At 44.2% G+C, this 23,082-nt stretch overlaps 1 protein-coding gene across 1 annotated transcript in view; it reads left to right on the forward strand.

The window, feature by feature from the left end:
- The first annotated feature begins 7,753 nt into the window (after positions 1-7,753).
- LOC106600800 (sterile alpha motif domain-containing protein 14) overlaps positions 7,754-23,082 on the forward strand; it is a 39,169-nt gene continuing 23,840 nt past the window's right edge. The window contains exons 1-2 of the mRNA XM_014192482.3: positions 7,754-8,328; positions 14,855-14,907. Of these exons, the coding sequence (XP_014047957.1) occupies positions 14,868-14,907 (40 nt within the window). The 5' untranslated portion in view covers positions 7,754-8,328; positions 14,855-14,867. The remainder of the gene's footprint in view (positions 8,329-14,854; positions 14,908-23,082) is intronic.

Here is a 23,082-nt window from a genome sequence, read left to right on the forward strand (position 1 = left end):
ACAAACTATAATTTTGACAAGTCGGTTAGGACATCTACTTTGTGCATGACACAGGTCATTTTTCCAGCAATTGTTTACAAACAGATTATTTCACTTATAGTTCACTGTATCACAATTCCAGTGGGTCAGAGGTTTACATACACTAAGTTGACTGCTTTTAAACCGCTTGGAAAATTCCAGAAAATGATGTCATGGCTTTAGAAGCTTCTGATAGGGTAATTGACATAATTTTAGTCAAATGGAGGTATACCTGTTGATGTATTTCAAGGCCTACCTTCAAACTCAGTGCCTCTTTGCTTGACATCATGGGAAAATCTAAATAAATCAGACAAGGCATCAGAAAAAAAATTGTAGACCTCCACAAGTCTGGTTCATCCTTGGGAGCAATTTCCAAATGCCTGAAGGTACCACGTTCATCTGAAAAAACAATAGTACGCAAGTATAAACACCATGGGACCACGCAACCATCATACCGCTCAGGAAGGAGATGCGTTCTGTCTCCTAGAGATGAATGTACTTTGGTGCGAAAAGTGCAAATCAATCCCAGAACAACAGCAAAGGTCCTTGTGAAGATGCTGCAGGAAACAGGTACAAAAGTATCTATATCCACCGTAAAACGAGTCCTATATCGACATAACCTGAAAGGCCGCTCAGCAAGGAAGAAGCCACTGCTCCAAAACCGCCATAAAAAAAACAGACTACGGTTTGTAACTGCACATGGGGACAAAGATCGTACTTTTTGGAGAAATGTCCTCTAGTCTGATGAAACAAAAATAGAACTGTTTGACCATAATGACCATTGTTATGTTTGGAGGAAAAAGGGGGAGGCTTGCAAGCCGAAGAACACCATCCCATCCGTGAAGCACGGGGGTGGCAACATCATGTTGTTGGGGTGCTTTGCTGCAGGAGGGACTGGTGCACTTCACAAAATAGATGGCATCATGAAGAAGGGAAATTATGTGGATATATTGAAGCAAGATCTCAAGACATCAGGAAGTTAAAGCTTGGTCGCAAATGGGTCTTCCAAATGGACAATGACCCCAAGCATACTTCCGAAGTTGTGGCAAAATGGCTTAAGGACAACAAAGTCAAGGTATTGGAGTGGCCATCACAAAGCCCTGACCTCAATCCTATAGACAATTTGTGGGCATAACTGAAAAAGCGTATGCGAGCAAGTTGGCCTACAAACCTGACTCAGTTACACCAGCTCTGTCAGGAGGAATGGGCCAAAATTCACCCAACTTATTGTGGGAAGCTTGTGGAAGGCTTCCCAAAACATTTGACCCAAGTTAAACAGTTTAAAAGCAATGCTACCAAATACTAATTGAGTGTATGTAAACTTCTGACCCACTGGAAATGTGATGAAAGAAATAAAAGCTGAAATAAATAATTCTCTCTTCTATTATTCTGACATTTCACATTCTTAAAATAAAGTGGTGATCCTAACTGACCTAAGAAAGGATTTTTACTAGGATTAAATGTCAGGAATTGTGAAAAACTGTATGTCAACTTCCGACTTCAACTGTCTAGCTGTCTGAATCGCCGTGCCTCCAGCCAGCTTAACTACTCACTGGACCCCTACGATCACTCGGCTACGCATGTCTCTCCCTAATGTCAATATGCCTTGTCCATTGCTAGTGATTATTGTCTTATTTCACTGTAGAGCCTCTAGCCCTGCTCAATATGCCTTTGCTAACCCTTCAGTTCCACCTCCCACACATGCGGTGTCATCACCTGGTTTAAATGATATTTCTAGAGACAATATCTCTCTCATCGTCGCTCGATGCCTAGGTTTACTTCCACTGTATTCACATCCTACTATACCTTTATCTGTACATTATGCCTTGAATCTATTCTATCGCCCCCAAAAACCTGCTCCTTTTACTCTCTGTTCCGAACGTACTAGACGACCAGTTCTTATAGCCTTTAGCCGTACCCTTATCCTACTCCCCTTCTGTTCCTCTGGTGACGTAGAGGTTAATCCAGGGCTAGCCCCACTTCCATTCTCCAGGTGCTCCAGGGGTGGCAGGTAGCCTAGTGGTTAGAGCGTTGGACTAGTAACCAAAAGGTTGCAAGATCGAATCCCCGAGTTGACAAGGTAAAAATCTGTCGTTCTGCCCCTGAACAAGGTAGTTAACCCACTGTTCCTAGGCTGTCATTGAAAATAAGAATTTGTTATTAACTGACTTGCCTAGTTAAATGAAGGTAAAATAAAAAAAATACAAATAATTGTTGACTTCTGTAACTGTAAAAGTCTTGGTTTCATGCATGTTAACATTAGAAGCCTCCTCCCCAATTTTGTTTTCTTCACTGCCTTAGCACACTCTGCCAACCCGGATGTCCTAGCCGTGTCTGCATCCTGGCTGAGGAAGACCACCAAAAACCCTGACATTTCCATCCCTAACTACAACATTTTCCGACATGATAGAACTGCCAAAGGGGGCGGAGTGGCAATCTACTGCAGAGATAGCCTGCAGAGTTCTGTCATACTTTCCAGGTCTGTGCCCAAACAATTCAACCTTCTACTTCTAAAAATCCACCTTTCCAGAAACAAGTCTCTCACCGTTACCGCTTGCTATAGACCACCCTCTGCCCCCAGCTGTGCCCTGGACACCATATGTGAATTGATTGCCCCCCATCTATCTTCAGAGCTCAGGCTGCTAGGTGACCTAAACTGGCACATGCTTAACAACCCGGCCATCCTACAATCTAAGCTTGATGCCCTCAATCTCACACAAATGATCAATGAACCTACCAGGTACAACCCCAAATCCATAAACACAGGCACCCTCATAGATATCATCTTAACCAACTTGCCCTCCAAATACACCTCTGCTGTCTTCAACCACGATCTCAGCAATCACTGCCTCATTGCCTGCATCCGTAATGGGTCTGCGGTCAAACGACCACCCCTCATCACTGTAAAACGTACGCATCACCTAAAACACTTCAGCGAGGAGGCCTTTCTAATCGACCTGGCCCGGGTATCCTGGAAGGATATTGACAACATCCCGTCAGTAGAGGATGCCTGGTTATTCTTTAAAAGTGCCTTCCTCACCATCTTAAATAAGCATGCCCCTTTCAAAAAATGTAGAACCAGGAACAGATATAGCCCTTGGTTCACTCCAGACCTGACTGCCCTTGACCAGCACAAAAACATCCTGTGGCGTATTGCATTAGCATCAAATAGCCCCCGTGATATGCAACTTTTCAGGGAAGTTAGGAACCTGTAGCACAAACTAAAAAAAGTTCTGGGACACTGTAAAGTCCATGGAGAATAAGAGCACCTCCTCCCAGCTGCCCACTGCACTGAGGCTAGGAAACACTGTCACCGCCGATAAATCCACAATAATTGAGAATTTCAATAAGTATTTTTCCACGGCTGGCTATGCTTTCCACCTGGCTACCCCTACCCCGGTCAACTGCCCTGCACCCCACACAGCAACTCGCCCAAGCCTCCCCCATTTCTCCTTCACCCAAATCCTTATAGCTGATGTTCTGAAAGAGCTGCAAAATCTGGACCCCTACAAATCAGCTGGGCTAGACAATCTGGAGCCTCTCTTTCTAAAATGATCTGCCGAAATTGTTGCGACCCCTATTACTAGCCTGTTCAACCTCTCTTTCGTATCATCTGAGATCTCCAAAGATGGCCAAGGCTTTCGACTCAGTCAATCACCACATTCTTATCGGCAGACTCGACAGCCTTGGTTTCTCAAATGACTGCCTCTCCTGGTTCACCAACTACTTCTCTGATAGAGTTCAGTGTGTCAAATCGGAGGGCCTGTTGTCCGGACCTCTGGCAGTCTCTATGGGGGTGCCACAGAGTTAAATTCTCGGGCCGACTCTCTTCTCTGTATACATCAATGATGTCGCTCTTGCTGCTGGTGATTCTCTGATCCACCTCTATGCAGACGACACCATTCTGTATACTTCTGGCCCTTCTTTGGACACTGTGCTACCTAACCTCCAGACGAGCTTCAATGCCATACAGCTCTCCTTCTGTGGCCTCTATCTGCTTTTAAATGCTAAACTAAATGCATGCTCTTCAACCGATCACTGCCCGCACCTGCCCGCCCGTCTAGCATCACTACTGTGGACGGTTCTGACCTAGAATATGTGGACAACTAGAAATACCTAGGTGTCTGGTTAGACAATTAACTCTCCTTCCAGACCCACATTAAGCATCTCCAATCAAAAATTAAATCTAGAATCGGCTTCCTATTTCGCAACAAAGCAACCTTCACTCATGCTGCCAAACATACCCTCGTAAAACTGGCTATCCTACCGATCCTCGACTTTGGCGATGTCATTTACAAAATAGCCTCCAACACTCTACTCAACAAATTGGATGCAGTCTATCACAGTGCCATCCGTTTTGTCACCAAAGCCCCATATACTACCCACCACTGCGACCTGTACACTCTCGTTAGCTGGCCCTCGCTTCATACTCGTCACCAAACCCACTGGTTCCAGGTCATCTACAAGTCTTTGCTAGGTAAAGCCCCGCCTTATCTCAGTTGACTGGTCACCATAGCAGCACCCACCCGCAGCACGCGCTCCAGCAGGTATATTCACTGGTCACCCCCAAAGCCAATTCCTACTTTGGCCGCGTTTCCTTCCAGTTCTCTGCTGCCAATGACTGGAACAAACTGCAAAAATCGCTGAAGCTGGAGACTCTTATCTCCCTCACTAACTTCAAGCACCAGCTGTCAGAGCAGCTCACAGATCATTGCACCTGTACATAGCCCATCTGTAAATAGCCCATTCAACTACCTCATCCCCATACTGTATTTATTTATTTTGCTCCTTTGCACCCCAGTATCTCTACTTGCCCATTCATCTTCTGCACATCTATCACTCCATTGTTAACTTGCTATATTGTAATTACCCTGTCACTATGGCCTATTTTATTGCCTTACCTCCTTTATCTTACCTCATTTGCACACACTGTATATATACTTTGTTTTCTACTGTATTATTGACTGTATGTTTGTTTATTCCATGTGTAACTCTGTGTTGTTGTATGTGTCGAACTGCTTTGCTTTATCTTGGCCAGGTCGCAGTTGTCAACTAGCCTACCTGGTTAAATAAAGGTGAAATGAAAAAAATAAAAAACTGTACATGTTGTTCTTCTTCACTACAGTAATGTTGGTAAGTAGACACTAGTTGGCGCCAGAACCTTGAGGACCAAATTATACCATCCTGCAGTCTACACTCCCAGCTCCTCCCCACACCCCCGACAGTAGCTAACAATATTAGGGTGGTTGCAGCATCTCATTTACATCTCATCAGGATCTCCCCCTTGTGTAGGTAAGACTGGTTGGAAACAATGGCATGTGAAGAGGTATACAAACCATATCCGTATGTTCTATATGATAAAGCTTTACATCTTAGAGATATTCCTGGTATCAGTTAGATGTAACCAACCTTATTTTGTAGATATTTTCAAGGTTATATTTTAGTGTGTGTATGTGCTCTGTTGCTCCCCCACGTCCCTCTGATAACTTGAATTCTCTGGCAATATCACCGCAGGTGAACAGTATGCTGATGTGTAAATTGACAAAGCAGTGAGGGTGGGCGGGTGTGCATGTATTTAGTGTTGGTGTGCGCATGTGTTCGTGCGTATGTGTATGTGTGCACTGAATGCGTCGATGTATCTACCTGGTGGAGTGTGTACTAATACAGTATGCACGCATGTCCTTTATGTAGGCTGATGTGTGAGATACAGCACATAAATAGACAACTTGACTAAAATAATAGTTGATGATTATAGACGGTTAGGGTGTGTGCAATGACTTTGTGTGAGGATGACATGAGTTAGTATAACAAGACCCGAGCTGAGAAAGAGGAAGGGCCAGAATTTGAATAGAGCTTTATGAGAGATCAGCAGCAACGCCTGGGGAGTGATTCACTAATATCATCAGGGGCATATTTATGCTCTTGTGTTACACCGAGCCCTCCCCCACCACACACACACACACACACACCCACACACACACACACACACACACACACACACACACACACACACACACACACACACACACCAGTGGAGGCTGCTGAGGGGAGGACGGCTCATAATAATGGCTGGAACAGAGTAAACGGAATGTTATGAAGCACATTTGATGCCATTCCATTTACTCCACTCCAGTCATTATTATGAGCCATCCTCCCCTCAGCAGCCTCCACTGATGCACACACACAGTTAAGTGCTAAACAGCTAGGCGGGTATTAACGACCCAGGAATGCCTGTAGGATAGACAGGACTGGTGAAAATGGATGCTTACAAATTCACAGCACATCATGGTACTGTGAGAAAACATCAGACTACCATCGAGAAGCAAGCATTTGTCAAAAGATCATGTGCATGCATCAATGTACTTAGTTCTTGTATAATGGCCTTGGGCATACGAATATCTGCTGATGGTCATGTGGATGCATGCATGTCTAAAGCCAATTGAACTGTCTACGTTTAGCTAACTATGCAACCAAGTGAGGGCACCCGAGTCATATGTAGAGATACTTGCTAACGTCAGACATTCCATAAAGCAGGGCTAGGCAACAACATTCAGGTGCAGGCCAATTATTTTCGGACTGGATATAGGGGGGCAGGAATATATTTCTAATAATTTGTACACTGCAAATTGACCACAACCAAGCCCAAAAAGAGATTGTATTTGAAAATGTAACATTTATTTCATACCTTGATTACATTGAGACACGATCACATATGCCCCTTTTTTTATTCATGGGGAATACTTTTAAGGTGAATTCCTGGACACAGATTCCCAAAACACTTCTTATGCAAAAAGCTGCTCAAGAAGAAAAATATGTTGATATTCCTCAACAATATCTTAAGATTGAATGATTTTCTCACGAAATCCTCAAATATCTTCTTACAAATTTTGCTCGCTATCTAGCTAGCAATGGCAATGATAGCATATTTCCTGCTGTTCTAAAACATGTTCTTGGGTTCAAAATAATCAATACTGAAACTTTCAGATGAAGTTTGTGAGTGAATGTTAAATTGCTTTCATGAGTTTATTCTCTCACTGCTCTGAGTTTAAGGCAAGGTTTTAGCTAGCTTGGAATTAAGAACAAAAACCCCAAACTTTATTTTTTAAGATTCTATTTCTTCTTAACTTTTCGCTTAAGGAGAAACATAATAGTGCAAGAACATTTTCAATAACCTTTTTGAGGAATATCAACTTTGCTTAACTTTCTTCATAAGTCTGTAGTTAGGGAAAACATTTCACTTAAGAAGGTTTTGTGAATCTGGGCCCTGGTCTTCTGGAGAAAACAAAAATGCTTGTTGCCGAGCCCTGCCGTAATGTATCTCACCAGAGCTCCACCTTAATGGCCAGTCGCAACTGACATCTCTATTGGAGGACCGTAGTAGATGCACCTGTCTTGAGAAGTGCATCTCCTTTATCCTCCCTCCATCCCCTTTTAAACCTCCTCCTCTTCCTCGTTTTCAGTGTCTCCCCAGGCAGACAAGAGAGGCATCTCACATCTCCTTGAGTGGCCTGATAATAAGCTGAGTGGAGTGCTGCTGACGGACACCCCCCTCCTTCCCTCCTCCCCCTCCCCATCACTTCTTCCTCCTCCCCTTAGGCTCTTACTGCCCTCATCCTACACACACACACACACACACACACACACACACACACACACACACACACACACACACACACACACACACACACACACACACACACACACACACACACACACACACACACACACACACACACACACACACACCAGGGCTGAATCACCAGGACCTGCTTCAGAGCGCTGCCGTCTCCATCATACCAGACAGCTGTGCTTGAGTGTGTGCTTGTGTGTCCCTACCTCAGCCTGCCTCTCTCTCTTTCTCTCTCTTGATTTTTCTCCAGCCCCTCTCTCTCTTTACCCCATCCTTCTCGCTTTCCTTTCGCTCTGCCTTAGACACTGTCATCCACTTCTCTCTCTACCCTCCCTCTCTCTTTCAGCCCTCTTCCCTCTCTACCCTCCCTCTCTCTCTCCTACCCACCCTCCCCTTCTCCCTCTCTTTCTCTCTCTCTCTCTCTCTCTCTCTCTCTCTCTCTCTCTCTCTCTCGGCTGTCCTTGACGGTGCTCTGTGGCAGAGCAGAGCACTGTAGTGCTGGGTTGTGCAGGAGGAAGCAGGCAGCCAGCCTTTGCCCAGTGGATACTGTTCTGTCGCTTCCAACGCTGCTGCCGTTACCCAGGATACGCAGTCGGCCTGCCGTGCTGCCAGTGGAGCCGAGGGCCGATGCCAGTCTGCCATGTCGACTGAGTGCCAACCTAAGGGGAACGCATTTTAAGGTGAGCTGCACTGCCTTTACCGCCCGGACTGTGTACCTTGTTGTTGTCTCGATTTCGATCTTGTTTTCTAGTCTTTTCCTCTCTCCGCCCTGCTCTGTTCTCATCTCTATTTCTGCTTATCTCTTATCATCTCTGTTCTCCTCGCTTGTCCTCTCTCTATCTCTCGCTCCTCTCTCTCTCCCTCTTCCTCTCTCTCTCCCTCTCTGAGCCTGCCAGCCCTATCCCCCGACAATGCTTTTTGTTGTTGTGAACAAACCCCCTCTTTTGGGAACAAGCTGTGCTTGCTTTGGGATGTGTTTGTCTCATTTGGTGCGGTCACTCAAGCCAGGGCATCCTCACTCTGACTGAATAGAGAGCTTATTAGATATTCAGCTGCATTGACCCATGTAGTTCTGTCTGGGTTGTTGTCAGGCTATTAAAGCTACTGTTCACTGTTTTCCTTCACTCCCCTCATTTGATTTCTCCTGAGGTATATACCCTCCTGAAGTCTGCTGCAACATTTAGCAATCCTCTGAAAGTGAGATATTTTAACTCTAAAATGTAGGAGCTTAATGTGTTCTATGCATTTCTTTTTCTACTGGGTATCTTTCTAAATATCTGCCTCTCCATCTCTCTTTCCCTCTCCCCTCTCCCCCTCTTTTTTCACTCTCTTCCTCCATCTCTCCTTCGTCCTCCTCTTCCTTCTATCTCTCTCTTGCCGCCATGTGAGAGAGTGTCTGTCTTCCCCCAGGGTTGTTTGTGTTGTTGTTAACACACAGATGGGACACGCCGTGTTCACACAGCCTAACGAGCAAGCCCCTCTCATCATGTCCAGTGGTAAAAAACGGCAACTAATGGGGAAAGATACACTGTCCTTATAAACCATGACACCCCATAGGACTGTGTCATTGCAGTCTGAAATGACTTCCTTTCCTCGTTTCCTTTCCTTCATGGGCACTGACCTGTGAGGACTCGATTTGTTATAATGGTACATGAAGTTGTCTTGGACTGAGCTCTTGCTATAGGCCACTTTCCTCCAACTGTCTGGCCCCATGGCCATCACTCAGCCTCTAAACCTGTCTCTGTCTGCAGGAAGTGATCAGGCCATATTTCCTGCCCCTCCCTTCATCCATCATCCCTACCTTCTCTGACCCCGTTGAATCCTCCTCAAGAGGGTGACTGGTTGTACGGCTTCATCGAACCTCTGAGAAGCTGGCTGTTCTCATTCTTGTTATATCACACAGGGTTAGTGTGTGTGTGTGTGTGTGTGTGTGTGTGTGTGTGTGTGTGTGTGTGTGTGTGTGTGTGTGTGTGTGTGTGTGTGTGTGTGTGTGTGTGTGTGTGTGTGTGTGTGTGTGTGTGTGTGTGTGTGTGTGTGTGTGTGTGTGTGTGTGTGTGTGTGTGTGTGTGTGTGTGTGTGTAATTTCTTTATCATCAAGGTATAGTGTGTGTGCACATGTGAAATCCCATTTGTCAAATATATAGAGACCATTCCCTGGAGGCAGAGACAGTATATTGCCTCAACACTCATTCTCTCCACTCCCTAGTTTTATGCGTCTGTAAGTTATCCATGGTGGGACGCTCGGTCTTGGGACCTGGGTATGAACGCGTGCTGTGTGTGTTGAGTGTGTGAGAGCATGTATCTCAATATCTGTGTGTGTGGCAATCTGTGTCCTGTCCACACCTCATGCATGTTTTAAGGAACCATGTTCTGGCAAAGAGGCCACCCCATAGATTTGTTGGAATAGGGGTCATGAGAGGGAAGTGGGGGGGTTGGGTTGAGGCCTGCGCTGCCTAAATTGCATCCCCCAGAATCGACTGTTGCCCCCACTCCTTTCCCACATAGCGTCAGAGTGGGGCAAAGCGAGACTCAATTCTGCTGCTAATACTATGAGACATTCCCTCAGACATCCTGCCAAGGAGGAAAGGCTGGGACATTATTTTTCCCAAACAAACTATGCGACGTGAATAGTTTGAACCAAAATCACAGATTTAAGCAGATTGCATATCAAGTATCTTTCACCTTTAAAGGTGGACTTCAGGATTTTGGCAAATAAGTATTTATCTACTTCCCTAGAGTCAGATGAACTTGTGAAGAAAAATGTTATGTCTCTGTGTGCAGTTTGTATCCCTTTAAACCATCAGTACAGCACGTCCTACTATTCAATCATCTGCTGTCTGTACTGCTACGGCTCACTAGCTAGTTGGTTTATGGAGGATGATGCTCTGCTCATCACTGTCTTTCTCCTCATCTCAGTCATCTGCTGCACTACACAACAGACAGGAAGTTCCCTCCTTTGAACCACCCATCCATTTGTGCTCTCTCTCTCTCTCTCTATCTCTGTGTTTCTCTCTCTCTCTGTTTCTCTCTCTCTGTGTTTCTCTCAATCTCTCACACACATTCTCTCTCTCTCTCTCTCTCTCTCTCTCTCTCCTCTCTCTCTCTCTCTCTCTCTCTCTCTCTCCCCCTTCTCCCTCTCTCTCCCCACTGGGTTTGTGTGTGACTGTTGTATCTGCCACAAACACAGCTCTATCTCTGGGCGTTTCCTCTACGTGATGTACTGCAACACCCTGCTCTGTCAGGAATCTCTGTGTGTGTCCCTCTTCTCTCCCCAACAAGTGGATAGATTGATACACTAACTTCTTACTAGAAGAGGTTATGGAATGGATGACTCATTCAGGCTGTATCACAACCGGTCGTGATTAGGAGTCCCACAGGGCGACACACAATGGCCCCAGCGTCATCTGGGTTTGGCCGGTGTAGGCCGTCCTTGTAAATAAGAATTTGTTCTTAACTGACTTGCCTAGTTAAATAAAAAATGCAATAAAATGCACTTTATGATATATTTATTTCCAGACAATATTAGTCATCTCATTAAGTGAGTTATTATGGAGCTGTAAAATGATTCCTTCATTAAGCTAACATTGATGCTTTCATCCCACTTTTGTACGTGTTTTTCTTGCCCTTTTTGTCTGTTTATCGATGTCTGTCTTTTCTAATACGGGACTTATCTTTGCATTCCGTATGTTTTCTGTCTCTTACCAGGACTCACACCTACATGCAGGCACAGAGAGCATTCATCCCCCTCCCACACACACATATTCCTGTGCTGCGCTAACCATGCTGCTGTGTCCTGCACCTATCTACGGTGTCCCCTCCTCCAGTCCAGGTCCATATGGAGACCAGGGCAGCCCTGCCAGGGATACAGGACCACGGGCAGTAGGCAGCAGATGGCCTCTCTCTCCTGGGCCCCCTGCCCACTCACCTCTCCTCATCCCCTCTTCTCCTCTGGGCCTGGTAGCTGGTGCAGTCAGCACACTGTTAGTGGCTTCTTCATCTACAAACCAGGGGAGATTTAGGCTGAGTCCCATTACTATCGAAAGGCCTCCTTTCCTCATCTCCTTCCTCTCTGATGATCATTGATTTAAATTACTGGCTGTCCATTACTATCAGATGGTCTCCGTTTCTATCCGTTTTGACCATGGCTCTAAGACTGGATAGGTGGAACCAAGGGGTTGCTTGGCTTTCATGTGGGAAACGATAGGAGCATGGAGCTATCTCATGTCACATATTCAACGAGTCCTTCCATGAGACTCTTGATAGTGTCGTAAAGGGGATGCTATGTTGCCTAGCACTCGCTGTATTAACAGATGAGTAACAGAATGTCTAAAAACAGACGGGGTATCATTTATGATGACGCTGCACTTTTGGATAATACTTTCTTTGTCCGAAGTTGTGCAGAAGTGTCTTGAGGCAGTTTCTCACAGATGTGATGTTTGTTGCAAACTCAAATGCGGTAAGTTTATTATCAGTTGTGGTAGAAGTGGATTTTGAGGAGAAAAACAAAAGCCCAGCTATGTTTTTAAAGAAAATAATCGCCCACTGTTCTCACAGACTGCAGCAAACTACTCTATCCAATGCTTACGACTGTTACTGTAGCAATATAATGACCAGTACTGTGTTCCCCAAGCATCCATTACAGCACAGAGCAACCATCCATTAGAGTTGTCTGATAAGGTAGAATACAGTGCCTTGCAAAAGAATTCATCCCCCTTGGCATTTTTCCTATTTTGTTGCATTACATCCTGTAATTTAAATAGATTTTTATTTGGATTTCATGTAATGGACATACACAAAATAGGCCAAATTGGTGAAGTAAAAAATAAACCTTATTAAAAAAATTCTCAAAACTAATAAACAGAAAAGTGGTGCATGCATATGTATTCACCCCTTTGCTATGACGCCCCTAAATAAGATCTAGTGCAACCAATTACCTTCAGAAGTCACAAAATTAGTTAAATAAAGTCAACATGTGGAATCTAAGTGTCACATGATCTGAGTATATATACACCTGTTCTGAAAGGCCCAGAGTCTGCAACACCACTATGCAAGGGGCACCACCAAACAAGCGGCACCATGAAGACCAAGGAGCTCTCCAAACAGGCCAGGGACAAAGTTGTGAAGAAGTAAAGATCAGGGTTGGGTTATAAAAAAATATCTGAAACTTTGAACATCCCACAGAGCACCATTAAATCCATTATTAATAAATGGAAAGAATATGGCACCACAACAAACCTGCCAAGAGAGGGCCGCCCACCAAAACTCACGAACCAGGCAAGGAGGGCATTAATCAAAGAGGCAACAAAGAGACCAAAGGTAACCCTGAAGGAGCTGCAAAGCTCTACAGCGGAGATTGGAGTATCTGTCCATAGGACCACTTTAAGTCGTACACTCCACAGAGCTGGGATTTATGGAAGAGTGGCCAGAAAAAAAGCCATTGCTTAAAGAAAAAAATAAGCAAACACGTTTGGTGTTCGCCAAAAGGCATGTGGGAGACTCCTCAAACATATGGAAGAAGGTACTCTGGTCAGATTAAACAAAAATGTAGCTTTTTGGCCATCAAGGAAAACTCTATGTCTGGCGCAAACCAACACCTCTCATCACCTCTAGAACACTTCCCCACAGTGAAGCATGGCGGTGGCAGCATCATGCTCTCGGTATGTTTTTCATCGGCAGGGACTGGGAAACTGGTCAGAATTGAAGAAGTAATGGCGCTAAATACAGGGAAATTCTTGAGGGAAACCTGCTTCACTCTTCCAGAGATTTGAGACTGGGACGGAGGTTCACCTTCCAGCAGGACAATGACCTTAAGCATACTACTAAAGCAATACTCGAGTGGTTCAACAAAGCCCAGACCTCAATCCAATTGAGAATCTGTGGTATGAAGATTGCTATACAACAGCGGAACCCATCCAACTTGAAGAAGCTGGAGCAGTTTTGCATTGAAGAATGGGCAAAAATCCCATTGGCTGGATGTGCCAAGCTTATAGAGACATACCACAAGAGACTTGCAGCTGTAACTGCTGCAAAAGGTGTCTCTACAAAGTATTGACTTTGGGAGGGTGAATAGTTATGCACGCTCAAGTTTTCCGTTTTTTTGTCTTATTTCTTATTTGTTTCACAAGAAAAAATATTTTGCATCTTCAAAGTGGTAGGCATGTTGTGTAAATCAAATGAAACAAACCCCCCCAAAAAAATCAATTTTAATTCCAGATTGTAAGGCAACAAAATAGGAAGAATGCCAAGCGGGGTGAATACTTTTACAAACCACTGTAGAAAGGATACTGTCCAGAGTGTCGATTGGAGTTAACAGATAAGATAGGGGGGTTAACGGGCACAAGATTGGGTGATTCACAGGACAACCAAAGCTAGCTTGGAGCAACTTTAATCATCTTCATTTGCAACAACCTTATGTGTCTTCATTTGATCCTGAATGTTCTATTCATTTTATTTGTGTTGTTAGGCCTAAGATATATTTCCAATTTGATCCACTAAAATGTCTATACTTTATAAAACAGTGTAACGCTCTCCATTTGAGATGTAATGCATTAACCCACCTTCAAACCCCTTTCCAGCCCAAATACACACATCATCCATCTTTATCATGCAGCCATTCCTTTAGGAAAGTGTGGAACCCCCTGTGTGTGTTTGTGCTCTCCTCTCATCCCTCCATTCTCTCTTCTTTAGCTGCATGTTTAATTACCTGGCTCGCAGGGAAATGGGTCAGCAGTGTGATGATCAGCTCAGCCCTCGCGATCAATCACCCTGATGTCTATGCTCCCGGGCATAAAAACACACTCACACTCATTAGCGCATTAGTGTGTTTTTATGTGTGTGTGAGTGAGTAGAAATGGGGGTCGCTGCTCATTTTCTGGTAAATTCCTAATGTGATTTCCTTGAGGGTTCTTCCAGGGAGAAAAAGCCACAGGGATAAGCTTTGCAGCAGACAGACGAGACGAGGAGGCTTGTTAGATGATGGGGTGGTGAAGCTAAGCTAAGGGCTGCAGGCTGGTCACACGGCTGACTAAACTTGTCCATATACATAAATGCAGCAACTGATTGCACTCTCTGTCTCTCTCTCTATCTCTCTCTCACTCTCTCTCTCTGTTAGGTTTTTGTTTCTACAGTACCTAATCTAGAATTCTATCCCCCTCGCCCTCTCCGTTTCTCTCTCTCTTTCTCTCTCTACCCCCTCTCTCTTCACAGTGCCCATTGCGCCATGTCTGCCACACAGCTGGAGGAGACAGAAAATGTTTTTGGTGAGTGTTTCTCTCTCTCTGTGTTTGTGTGTGTTTGTGTCTCGCACGTTTAATGAGTGTTGTATATGTGATGCACGAATGAAGATTGTGTGTTTGTGTGCGCACATCTCTCAAAGAAAGATACACGACATGAGGCACACAGAAATAAAGGGCTTGTGTGGTGTGTGTCTGACATAAACTACAGTATGTGTGTGCTGTGCGCTGGACCTATAACTTTCTGAATACCATGGGTCAGGGAAATCTGTGGAACATGAGGGCGTCTGTTATTGTAATGATACATGGGAAGGCCTATGCTACGAAATCTCATGACTGCTCTTCTCAGCTTAAAGGGCAGTCTAGTCAGGCTACACATGCAAGCAGACACACACATACACACACAAACACTCCATGTCCTATTTTAAGAAAATCAATTCCTAAAGAGGCTATGACTCAGACTTCTACATCACAGCACCTTTGTATTTAATGTTGTAACCAGCAAGTGACCAAGCTACCTCTCGGTCAGAGTCCTATAAATACTCCCTATTCCCCTTCGGAACAGCTCCCAGGTCACCTCTCTCTCCCTGAATAGGACACCCCAGCACTAATGTGGAACATCACCCTTTGTGTGGACTCAGCCGTTTGGGTCTCAGCGGTGACAAGTCCAATTCCCCAATGTGCCGACTTCTGCATACCCGCCCCCCTCTGACCCTCTGACACTGTCTTATTGGCCCAGACGCCCCAAATCTGCTCAACTCCTCTGATAACCATATATTTCAATGGTATTATGGATTCACATAGCTAACATTGAAGCGTGCATCTACCTGCCTGTCATTCGCTGGCTCGGATGTGAGGTATTTTTAGAATGTGTTTGCATACATGTGTGTGTGTCTCCACAGAACATCTTTCAGATATCCAGTCACTAAATTAGACAAAACAATACAGCCGGTGGATCAGCCTGACAGCCTCGAAATGTGGCAGTGGGCGACACCTAATAGACATTTTTGAACTGACCGTATCTTGTTTGCTTCGCCAGCTCTCTGGCGTTTTCTTAATATACTGTGCACACTTTCCTCTAGTGATGCGGGCTGTGAGATTGACCTTCATACCTCTCTAGAAAGGCCCACAGGGAAATATAGAGTCGGGGGTAGTGCGCTCAGTAGACCTATAGTGGGGGTGGGCTGTAGTATATCTGTCTCCTACCTACTCTATGTGCGGTCTGTGTAGAATCCAATAAGGCGTGGGAGGATGGCTTATGGGGGATGACGGGGGTCTTGCTTGGTTTGGTCAATATTTAATGGTGCCTCTTAGCACAGAGACTTGGTCTAATAAGAGCAGGGCGGATAATGTGCACCGCTGGGGCTAACAGAATGGGGGGGGAAAATGAAGAGGTGATTCACCCTCCTCCTTCACCCAGCTTTACTCCTCCTTGTTGTGTCGTATAATGTTGTCAACAATGTGAACAGGAGGGTTGAGATACTGGAGCTAAGAAATGTTGTTGTTTAACGTGAGGGATTCACCCTGTAAAATAGCTTGTTGCGGTTGTTGTCTGTTGTCTTTGGGGTCGCTGTGCTTGGTCTCCCTTGACTCGCTCAGTGGAAACGTGGTAGAGAACGTAGGCGGGGGCGAGCAGAACAGTTTCCCTCTGCGGCAGTTCGGCCTGTCTGCCTTCATTACTGGCTGTGTACATCCTAATACTGAACCACGGAGCCAGCCAATACACAGCTCATCCAATGAACCACAAAGACAATGTCATACTGAACTAGCAGTCACACTGCTATCGTAGCACACAGCCCATAACACACTGAACCCAACCTAACGCAATATAGTTTCAATCTTATAGGCTGAGAATTTATATCCACTCAAACCTTACACTGATATTCTTGATATAAAGCTGGTTTAAGGCTTCAGTTATACTGAACCAAACCTTGCTTCCGGATACAAGGCATGTATCATATAGTAAACCAACCTTTACATTACCACCCAGGGAGCTAAACCAAATATGTACAACCCAAAACAGGGTTTGTCTGTCAAGGAGGGGTGTAAACAAAACCCCTTAAAAATTTTGCAAGACAAGAAGTTGGGGTATGGGGGAGACAAAATACTGATACCTACATATAAAAACATTTTTGGTTTACCCAACCTAACCTACCCATACTCCAACCTAACTCCTCTCCAACAGAGATAGAAAATGACCTGTTTTAGGGCTGAATCAGGGCCTGTAGTATGGATGATTATCAGTCAGACCGCTACAGACAGAGATGGTTTGGTTGGCCTGCATCCCACAGGGAACTCACTCTGCTGCTGCTGTAGCTGTAGCATTGATTGCTAGCTTTACCTCAGCCACCACCACCTAACCAGCTTGAGGAACGCAGCACCAATCCGAAACGGCAAAGCGCTCAATTCCATTCACCCCCAGATTGCGGAAAATTGAATTTAATGAACCTTACACTCTACCACACTGAGTGTTGTGGTTTTGGACTCGATAGCCCAAGCTAGACCCAGTGGTGTATATCTATACAAATTAGCTTTGAGTGCTGCTTGAGTTTTAGCCTGCTGTGCAAGGATGTACCACTCGACAACACTACTAGAGCAATTAACTTCCGTGTTCAATTCTATTTGTGGAGGGAAGTGTGACATGCAGGGGTTGGAACCAATTTTTTTCCCCCAGAACCAATATTTTTTTTGTTCAGTTCCACTGTTCCGACCGGCAAAAGAAAGTTCTGAACCGGTTTGAACCAAAAGAAAGTAACCATTAATAATCAGAATTATACCTCTGGAGGAGCAGCTTCTATGAAGGAACATTGAATGTCTTTGAACTTCAGAGAGATGGTTTCACGTTAGACCAAAACTAGCTAGCTAGCTTGTGTGTGCAGAGCTGCACCAGAATCGAAATAAAACATTTGTAGTTAATAAATCCAATGTCAGACGTGATAACTATTTAGTATCCTTAACTAGCATTGAAAAAGTTAATCCATTCTTCTCTAATAAAAAAATCTCTCTCCCTAATTTCTGAATCATACTTGTACCAGTAGTAGGCTAGCAGGCAGGCAGACACTGGAAAAAGAGTGAGGGCTTTGCATAGAAGCTTTGTTGCATTTTTTTGTTGCAAATGGATGCCCGGAACATAAAATAATGTTATTAACCGGTTCCCATGGTTCTGTTCCAGAATAGTATAGATCACTTTTGTTCCAGGTTTTGATTCTGTTCCTTGAAAAATGACGTTCTTTCCGGTTTTCGGTTCTGTTCCCTGAATTGGTTCCGACCCCTGGTGATATGTACTGTGTGCTGTTTTTAATTTGGACCGATTACAATGATTCTGTAAGATAGCAGATGGCTACTGTTGAGTCGTGATTTCCGAAGCAAAGGAGGTTCCCTTTCGTCGACTGTGAGGTGCATGAAAAGGTTTTGGAGACAGGTCTCCTCCATCTCTGAGCATGTAACGCTTAACATGCACAGAGCGGGCGAAAGGCCAGTTGGGTGTTCAACCTTCCTTGTCAGTAGGCTGATGACAGAACTACGAGTGGAAAATGTCACTCTGCCTCCATTTGACCCTGCTGGGTCACTGAGCAGCACAAACATTGATTTACAGAGTGCACCCCAAATGGCACCTTATTCCCTAGGGCCCGTAGAGCTCTAGTCAAAAGTAGTGCAAAAGTAAGGATCAGGGTGCCATTTGGGATGCAACCACAATTTGAATGGATGAACAACAGGGATTTGAATATAACCATAGTGAGTCATATAGACATTATACTGTCATTCTCAAATTCAACTCCTCATGTTAAGACAATGTCGTAAGCTAGGACAGAGTAGAGAGAGCGAGGTCCAAATTTGCCCAACCACAGTCAAGTGGAGTCCAATGGAAGTGCTGCAGTATTTTGGAGCTCATTGTGCATTGTGGTCTTCTGAGATGAGAATGGATCTCTGGTCATTTAGTGTGATCTGCCACACCTGCCCTTTTATTCAGACTGCTCAATAAATCAAATCAAATTGTATTTGTCACATGCGCCGAATGCAACAGGTGTAGACCTTACAGTGAAATGCTTTCTTACAAACCCTTAACCAACAACCCACCCCCCCCAAAAAATAACAATAAGAAATAAAAATAAGAAATAATTAAAAAGTAACAGTAAATAACAATAGCGAGGCTATATACAGGGGGTACCAGTAGAGAGTCAATGTGCGGAGACACTGGTTAGTCGAGGTAGTTGAGGTAATATGTACATGTAGTTAGAGTTATTAAAGTGACTATGCATATATAATAACAGAGAGTAGCAGCAGCGTAAAAGAGGGAGGGGGGGCAATGTAAATAGTCTGGGACTATGGTCGTCTGCCTGAAACTAGTTGGTATTACAGACAGGGAGAGGTTGAAAATGTCAGTGAAGACATTTACCAGTTAGTCAGCGCATGCTCGGAGTACAGTACACGTCCTGGTAATCCGTCTGGCCCTGCGGCCTTGTGAATATTGACCTGTTTAATAAAGGTCTTACTCACACCGGCTGCGGAGAGCGTGATCACACAGTCGTTCGGAACAGCTGATGCTCTCATGCATGCTTCAGTATTACTTGCCTCAAAGCGAGCATAGAAGTAGTTTAGCTCGTCTGGTAGGCTCGTGTCACTGGGCAGCTCTCGACTGTGCTTCCCTTTGTAGTCTGTAATAGTTTGCAAGCCCTGCCACATCTGATGAGTGTCAGAGCTGGTGTAGTACAATTCGATCTTAGTCCTGTATTGACCCTTTGCCTGTTTGATGGTTCATCGGAGGGCATAGAGGGATTTCTTATAAGCTTCTGGGTTAGACTCCCACTCCTTGAAAGCGGCAGCTCTACCCTTTAGCTCAGTGCGGATGTTCCCTGTAATCCATGGCTTCTGGTTGGGGTATGTACGTACAGTCACTGTGGGGATGACGTCATCAATGCACTTATTGATGAAGCCAGTGACTGATGTGGTGTACTCCTCAATGCCATCGGAAGAATCCCAGAACATATTCCAGTCTGTGCTAGCAAAACAGTCCTGTAGCTTAGCATCTGCTTCATCTGACCACTTTTTTATTGACTGAGTCACTGGTGCTTCCTGCTTTAATTATTGCAGGAATCAGGAGGATAGAGTTATGGTCAGATTTGCCAAATGGAGGGTGAGTTTTGTATGCATCTCTGTGTGTGATGTAAAGGTGGTTGCACATTTAACATGCTGGTAGAGATTTGGTAAAATGGATGTAAGATTCCCTGCATTAAAGTCCCCGGCCACTAGGAGCGCCGCCTCTGGATGAGCATTTTCCTGTTTGCTTATGGCGGTATACAGCTCATTGAGTGTGGTCTTAGTGCCAGCATCGGTCTATGGTGGTATGTAGACAGCTACGAAAAATACAGATGAAAACTCTCTAGGTAGATAGTGTGGTCTACAGCTTATCATGATATACTCTACCTCAGGTGAGCAAAACTTTGAGACTTCCTTAGATATTGTGCACCAGCTGATGTTTACAACTATACATAGACCGGCAACCCTCGTCTTACCAGAGGCTGCTGTTCTATCCTGCCGATACAGTGTAAAACCCGCCAGCTGTATATTCTTCATGTCGTCGTTCAGCCACTACTCGGTGAAACATAAGATATTACAGTTTTGAATGTCCCGTTGGTAGTTTAATCTTGCTCGTAGGTCATCGATTTCATTTTCCAATGATTGCACATTGGCCAATAGAACGGATGGCAGTGGGGGTTTACTCGCTCACCTACGAATTCTCAGAAGGCAGCCCGACCTCCGCCCCATTTTTGTCTGTCTTCTCTTCTGGCAAGTGACGGGGATTTGGGCCTGTTCCCAGGAAAGTATATCCTTCACGTCGGACTCGTTAAAGGAAAAAGCTTCTTTCCAGCTTGTGGTGAGTAATCGCTGTTCTGATGTCCAGAAGTTATTTTCGGTCATAAGAGACAGTAGCAGCAACATAATGTACAAAATAAGTTATAAAAATATAACAGTTGGTTAGGAGCACGTAAGATGTCAACCATCCTCTCCGGCGCCATTCTACAGATAGGTGTCATGACAGTACAGTAATGTGTCATTACCAATGCTATGAGTCATATGCAGAATCCTATACCGCATAAGGTTTACATGAAGAGTCCTTCTTGATGTTAGGTGCAATGACCATTAACTGTAATACTGTTGAAATTGTTTGTCTGCATTCAATTAAAAACAGTAGAAGTCGTCTGCACCACAATTCAGTTCAGGGAAACGCTTCCTCACATTCTGACTCAGAATATTTAAAAAAAAACTATTCTAAAACAATGTATTTTAATGAGCTGTAGATAAATTGGCCACATTTGTGTTGCTAAGGAGTAGAAATCGATACTTCATTGAACCTCATGTCCTTGGTGTCTGGGGGTGCTCATCAACACTCCCTTATCGTTATCCCAGTGTCTCTGAACCTCACTGAGTGCCTGCATGGACAGTGTGCTGCCTGCGCATTTCTACATGATTAAAGACCAATTATATTAGAGTGAACACTCAGCCATGGGAGAGAGGGAAGAGGATATGCTCGTCAAGAAATATGAGTCGATCTTTAGATTTCCTCTTAATTCTCACACAAATCACAAACACTTGAGTCCTATTTTCTCTCTCTCTCTTATTTTTTCTGAGTATTACTACTTTTGGTGTCGGTGGTGGGATCCTTTGAAAATAGGTTCTTAGCTATTTAGCCTAATATTGTCCAGGACATGATAGTAATTACTATATACTGTATATTTCAAAAATCTTGCCCAAACCTGAATGGCTGCAGTGAGCATCAGAGAGGAGAACTTCAGTGATAATGTGTGGTTCATAGCTGATGAAAGGTCTCATCCCTTTCCTCTGGTGTATCTTATTTTTAGTCTGTCTCGGCAGACTGGCTGGTTTTAGATCCTCTATTATAGACTAGTCAGTGCTGTTCTGTGCATTACAGTATAGTACAGTATGTGATGAGATCTGAGCGTCAGCATGGTGAGAGAGAGGTATCAGATTAATCCTGTTAGTTGGCGCTTTCACTGCAGCGTGGCCGACAATGAATCATCACTGGCCTCCATTCTGAACCAACAACAGTAACAAGAGCACTTAGCTGTTGACTCACTCACATCTGGACCCTCTGTGTCTCTCCATAACTGTACTGATGCCCCTGTTCCTGAAGCGGGAGAGGGAAAGAAAAAAAACACTAATACAATTTAATTAGATATTTCTCACAAGTAATAGATCAATTGTATTATGTCAATTGCTTTGACTTTTATACATGTTTGATTAGGTAAATGTTGTACATGAATCCCCACTACAGTGCCAATGCTTCCCAAGCAAAAAGCTAATGTTTAGTAGAGGGATTGAGGCACCGTGTTTATGGATTGATACAGTGCCTTCAGAAAGTACTCAAACCCCTTGACTTATTCCACATTTTGTTGTGTTATAGCCTGAATAAAATAAACAATTCTCACCCATCTACGCACAATACCCCATAATAACAACGTTTTTAGAAATGTTTGCAAATGTATTGAACATGAAACACAGAAATATCTAATTATGGGTATGCTTGATGCATGCTTGAAAATATGAAGAGTGGTACTCAATGATGTGTTGTGTTGGATTTTCCCCAAACATAACGTTTTGTATTCAGGACATAAAGTTCATTTCTTTGCCACATTTTTTGCAGTGTTACTTTAGTGCCTTGTTGCAAACAGGATGCATGTTTTGGAATACTTGTATTCTGTACAGGCTTCCTTCTTTTCACTCTGTCAATTAGGTTAGTATTGTGGAGTAACTACAATGTCGTTGATCTATCCTCAGTTTTCTCTTATCACAGCCATTAAACTCTGTAACTGTTTTAAAGTCATGGTGAAATCCCTGAGTGGTTTTCTTCCTTTCCGGGAACTGAGTTAGGAAGGACACCTGTATCTTTGTAGTGACTGAGTGTATTGCCTCACCATCCAAAATGTAATGAATAACTTCACCATGTTCAAAGGGATATTCAATGTTAGCTTTTTTTTTACCCATCTACCAATAGGTGCCCTTCATTGCGAGGCATTGGAAAATCTCCCTGGTCTTTGTGGTTGAATCTGTGTTTGAAATTCACTGCTCGACTGAGGGGCCTTACGGATAATTGTATGAGTCGTGTACAGAGATGAGGTAGTCATTCCAAAATCATGAAAGGATCTGCCCCTTTTTTTCAATTTCCCCCTTAAATGACATACC

This window comes from Salmo salar, chromosome 03 (assembly GCF_965601325.2).
Source record: "Salmo salar chromosome 03, fSalSal1, whole genome shotgun sequence".
In the NCBI taxonomy this organism is placed as follows: domain Eukaryota; kingdom Metazoa; phylum Chordata; class Actinopteri; order Salmoniformes; family Salmonidae; genus Salmo; species Salmo salar.